This window comes from Trematomus bernacchii, unplaced genomic scaffold (assembly GCF_902827165.1).
Source record: "Trematomus bernacchii unplaced genomic scaffold, fTreBer1.1, whole genome shotgun sequence".
In the NCBI taxonomy this organism is placed as follows: Eukaryota; Metazoa; Chordata; class Actinopteri; order Perciformes; family Nototheniidae; genus Trematomus; species Trematomus bernacchii.
The window spans coordinates 247,501-252,500 of NW_022987584.1; the positions used below are offsets into that span (position 1 = coordinate 247,501).

Here is a 5,000-nt window from a genome sequence, read left to right on the forward strand (position 1 = left end):
GCTGTTAGCACTCAAGCTCACAGCTCCTTATATATGTTCAGAAACTAGACAAAAGTTAAACAAGTACAAACCACAGACTGCCTGTGTCATGGAGAATACAGTCGCTGCTTTATTTATGTCTGTATAGGCCGTTGTTGTGAGTGTGGACGGTCGGGGCATATACTGCGTTAGCTTAGCCAATCTCCATCTAGAAAAACACGCATTTTAAAAGGTTTTTTCCCCTGCCGTCTGTCTGCAGACTTGACAAAGCATTAATTCATGGTTTTTACTAACCGGTATCAGTATGTTGTTACTTCGGCATCATTTTGAAACGTGTATTACAATTAAATCACGGTCAAATATGTCCATCTTGTTGTAGTTCTAGCCCTCTTGCCAGCGCTCCTCTCTCTAGTTTAGCATACTCAGCCCGACTCAGCCCTGTTTGTTGGCCCCGATAGAACCACAATTTTCTAGGGCCAGAAAAGAGGGGAAAAAGTGGCCCCGCGCCGTGCCGCGCCGGAACGAGGCCTAGTGGAAGCACAACCAAAAAAGGGGACGGCACGACACGGCACGCTTAAAGCGAGCTACGCGCTGCAATGGAAATGCGCCATAATATTATTTACTCCTTCTTGAATGAATATATATTTAAATGAGCAGTACTCAGTATATTCTAGTACTCCTGCATTCAGAAAGTACGAGTATTAATTAAAGTTAGTAAAAGTACATAAAGTTGGAGGAGGTGTAGTTCTGCCTGGAGACCACTGGGGGGCAGCAGAGCCCGCAGAGAAGAGTGTGTGCTTGATATCAGTAAATACACACTTCAGCTCTAATTCTGATGTTCTTTAAGAGTAAATGATGATGTGTTTGAGGGTTGACAGATAGCTCAGAGCTCACAGTTGTTTGCATGTGTGTGTCACAGTCTTCTTAGCTGTGTGATTGGTCTCTTTGTAGTCATTTTGTGTCTCTTGTAGTCTTTTTGTGTGTCTTGTAGTCTTTTTGTGTTGTTTTGTAGTCTTTTTGTGTCTATAGCATAGACTGTATATATAAAGGTCTATAGTAGTCATTTTGTTTCTGTTTGTAGTCTTTCTGTGTTGTTTTGTAGTCTTTAAGTCTCCTTCAAGTCTTTTTGTGTCTCTTTGAGGCCGTTTTCAGTCTCTTGGTTGTATACGTGCGTTCATTTTTGGAGGTTTTGCTCCTTTTCACGGCTGTTTAGTCGTTTGTAGTCTCGTTGCAGCTGTTTTGCATATGTTGTAGTCCTTCTAAGTCTCTCTGTAGTCTTTGTAACTCACTTCCTGGTTGCTACATGTCTAATTGAGTGACATTAGGCCGTCGGCAGTCGTCATATGAAATCCTCACTGTGAATAATCATCGTGGAGGTGATATCTCATGATGAACATGAAGCAGAGTATTATGGGATGTCGAGATGACTCACATCAGCTCGTGTGAAAATATGAAAAATCTCTCGTTAGGTTTTATGCTGCTGTTTCCACGGCAACGCGACCTTCGGCTTGTCAGAGCGACAGGGACTATTATGGGAAACATCTGTTGCCTAGCAATGAAGTGATGAAGAGGAGGAGGAGGAGGAGGAGGAGGAGGAGGAAGAGGAGGAGGAGGAGGAAGATAAATACAAGCCCTTTAGGCTTACATTATGTGTGTGTTGGTGTGTGTGCAGATTGATAATGTGTGTGTTGGTGTGTGTGCAGAGTGATAATGTGTGTGTTGGTGTGTGTGCAGAGTGATAATGTGTGTGTTGGTGTGTGTGCAGAGTGATAATGTGTGTGTTGGTGTGTGTGCAGAGTGATAATGTGTGTGTTGGTGTGTGTGCAGAGTGATAATGTGTGTGTTGGTGTGTGTGCAGAGTGATAATGTGTGTGTTGGTGTGTGTGCAGAGTGATAATGTGTGTGTTGGTGTGTGTGCAGAGTGAAGACACCGTGTGTTGGTGTGTGTGCAGAGTGATAATGTGTGTGTTGGTGTGTGTGCAGAGTGATAATGTGTGTGTTGGTGTGTGTGCAGAGTGATAATGTGTGTGTTGGTGTGTGTGCAGAGTGAAGACACCGTGTGTTGGTGTGTGTGCAGAGTGATAATGTGTGTGTTGGTGTGTGTGCAGAGTGATAATGTGTGTGTTGGTGTGTGTGCAGGGTGAAGACACCGTGTGTTGGTGTGTGTGCAGAGTGAAGACACCGTGTGTATCTGATACTCATTTATTGACAGCAGCAGCCTCCATGCAGAACGATGAAACCATGAACATGAAACCTGCACAGGTGTGCTATAGAGCAATGTGCTTCAACACCAGAATGAAGACTCATTTCATAGAAAAAAGTGACATCATCGCACAATAATCCGCCATAGAAATCTGGCTTTGTGTTCTCCTATAAATATATATACTGTATATATATATATACTGTAAATATATACATATACTCTCTCCATGTAAAACACTCACAAAGAGGTAGACAAACTAGAAAAATAGAGATGTGTTACAAACATAGAAATATCTTCTGAGTGGAAACAGCTTCACGACATCCGGACATTCACTTTGTTGTCATGCAGAAATATTTACAGACGGACGGTTTCTCGGAGCATGTACTTTAGTAGAAGTAGAAGTACTCGGATCATGTACTTTAGTAGAAGTAGAAGTACTCGGATCATGTACTTTAGTAGAAGTAGAAGTACTCGGATCATGTACTTTAGTAGAAGTACTCGGATCATGTACTTTAGTAAAAGTAGAAGTACTCAGATCTAAAAGTACTGCAATCAAAATGTTGCTCAAGTAAAAGTAGAAAAGTATTCTCATCAAAATCTAGTTAAAGTACCAAAGGTAGTCGTTGTGCAGATTGGTCCATTTCAGAATAATATATATATATGTTTTATAATGATTGATCATTAAAGTGTTCTCAAAGCTGGTAAAGGTGCAGCTAGTTTGAATGACTTTGTATACTGCAGGGTAGCTTGTGGATTTACTCCAGGTGGAATTCAAGTCTAATTTAAGTGAGTAGAAGTACAAGGTAACAACACATGGAAATACTCAAGTAAAGTACGAGTACCTCACACTTAAGTAAAAGTACTTGAGTAAATGTACTTAGTTACTCTCCACATGTTTAAAGTCCTCAGTCTGTAGTTTTTCCACCTGCAGATGCTTCCTCCTGCACGCATGCGCCGTGAGAGGAACACCTGTGTGACGTCACATCGACGCTTTTTCCAGTTGACGGTTCAAACATACTGCTCTCTGCAGTAATAATTAGTTCATGTTCAGACGCCAGGCGCGTTCACGGCCAGCGAGTAGGCGGCCATCATCTGCGCACGCAGCTGCTGCTTCACGTGCACGCGCCCATGCCTCTTCCGCTCGTCGCTGCGCGCGAACCTCTTGCCGCACACGTCGCACGAAAAGGGCTTCTCCCCCGTGTGCGTGCGCGTGTGCGTGGTCAGGTGGTCGCTGCGGCTGAAGCTGCGCGAGCAGATGGTGCACGTGAAGGGTTTCTGTCCAGTGTGGATGCGCACGTGCCTGTTGAGCTCGTCTGAGCGCGAGAAGCGGCGCTCGCATCCGTGCATCGTGCACGTGAAGGGTTTCGCCTTCTGCGCGGGAGCTCTCCTCCCTGCGCGTGACTGTTTGGGGGCTGCGTGCATGCTGCTGATGTTGACTATCGGGAACGCGCCCTGCAGAAGGGAGGAGAGCAGATGCGCGTCCACGGTGGAGGGGAGCGTGGGGGGGGAGAACAGCTCCGTCTTCACCGGTCTGCTGATGACGTAGTTACCGGGATCCCCCCCGGTCACCGGGAACCCCTTCAGCCAGTCCTCCAGCGGCTCCTGCTTCACCTCGAAGCCGGGCTTCAGGTCGCTCTGCCCGGCGTCACAGCTCAGCAGAGAGTCGATAAAGTCACAAACATCCACCTGTTGCTCCAGAGCCGACAGCGGGAGCAGAGAGTCCGCGCTGCCCAGGAACAGAGCGTCATTCCCGGGCATGGAAGAGTGGGAACACCCGCTGCTGCAGCTGGAGCTCAAAAACTCACTTTTCACCACAACTGGGTGGGAAACCATGGGAGGGAGAGGGGGGGTCGCTTCTCTGCTGGGGGGGGCAGAGGAAGAAGATGGTGATGGTGATGGAGCAAAGAGGGGGGAGGAAGGAGATGCTTCAGCCGGGGAAGGGGCTGCAAGATCCGGGGAAGAGTCTTGCTCCATTTCGGTGCAGATCCCCACGATCTCCGTGATCATGTTGAGGATGGCGTCCGCGGTGCTGCTCAGTCCCGGGGATTGCGCCTCTGGATCCGGGAAGAAGCTGCTGCTGTAGCCGAGGGAAGGCGAGAGGGAGTCCGAGGAACAGTCACTGAAGTCGGAGAAGAAATCTGAGTCAGAGGCGTCTGTTCCCGGAGAGAAAACTGCAGGAGGAGGAGGAGGAGGAGGAGGGTGTTATTGTCATTGCATAATAACTTGTCAGTGGGCAGCAGCCTACACAGTGATGCATGCAGCAGGATGCATTATGAATACTTTCAAATAATAAAATACAAGTTCTATTGCTCTATTTTTTTTTAAATAGGCATGATTTGTAAAAATGTGCACCAAAATAAAAGCAATACATTTAAATATGCAAATAAGGTAAATAATATATAAAGTGGTATATTTAATTCAAATAATAATATGAATGCAAAATGTAATAATGCTAAATATCCACATTTTCACTAATAAACAGGCATTTCCTAAACAGACACATTTTGTACATTTTCTCATTATTCTCTAATTGTCTTAACGCACCTTGGCAGATTGGGGACCCCCCCTCAGAGTCTCTGTTGGGGCTCGAGCCCACACTGTCCACCCACATGCTGCAGGCATCCTCAAAGTCCGACATGAAGCTGTCCTCGCGCTGCAGGAGCATATTGTGTGTGTTGTTGTGTGTGTTTGGATAAATCCTCTGGTAAAGCTCGGTGCTGTGTGAAGATGCTCTCCCTGCCTCAGCAGCTTTTATACTCTCCGTCTCCTAGGTAACTCCAGGCGCCTCCTGATTGGTCGGCTCCGGCGCGAGGGATTC

At 46.4% G+C, this 5,000-nt stretch overlaps 1 protein-coding gene across 1 annotated transcript; it reads right to left on the minus strand.

Annotated features, from left to right (window-relative positions):
• Positions 1-3,075: 3,075 nt before the first annotated feature.
• Positions 3,076-4,867, minus strand: LOC117480804 (early growth response protein 4-like). The gene is made up of 2 exons (XM_034128277.1): positions 4,727-4,867; positions 3,076-4,353 (listed from the first exon to the last, which is right to left on the minus strand). Exons 1-2 carry the CDS (start codon positions 4,845-4,847, stop codon positions 3,230-3,232), a joined length of 1,245 nt encoding a protein of 414 aa, XP_033984168.1. The 5' UTR covers positions 4,848-4,867; the 3' UTR covers positions 3,076-3,229.
• Positions 4,868-5,000: the final 133 nt, after the last annotated feature.

Excerpts from the sequence above, each read along its gene's own strand:
- LOC117480804 (XM_034128277.1), bottom strand. The coding sequence starts at position 4,847 with ATGCTCCTGCAGCGCGAGGACAGCTTCATGTCGGACTTTGAGGATGCC. Across the intron at positions 4,354-4,726 it reads GGGGTCCCCAATCTGCCAAG|TTTTCTCTCCGGGAACAGAC; the intron begins GTGCGTTAAGAC and ends CTCCTCCTGCAG.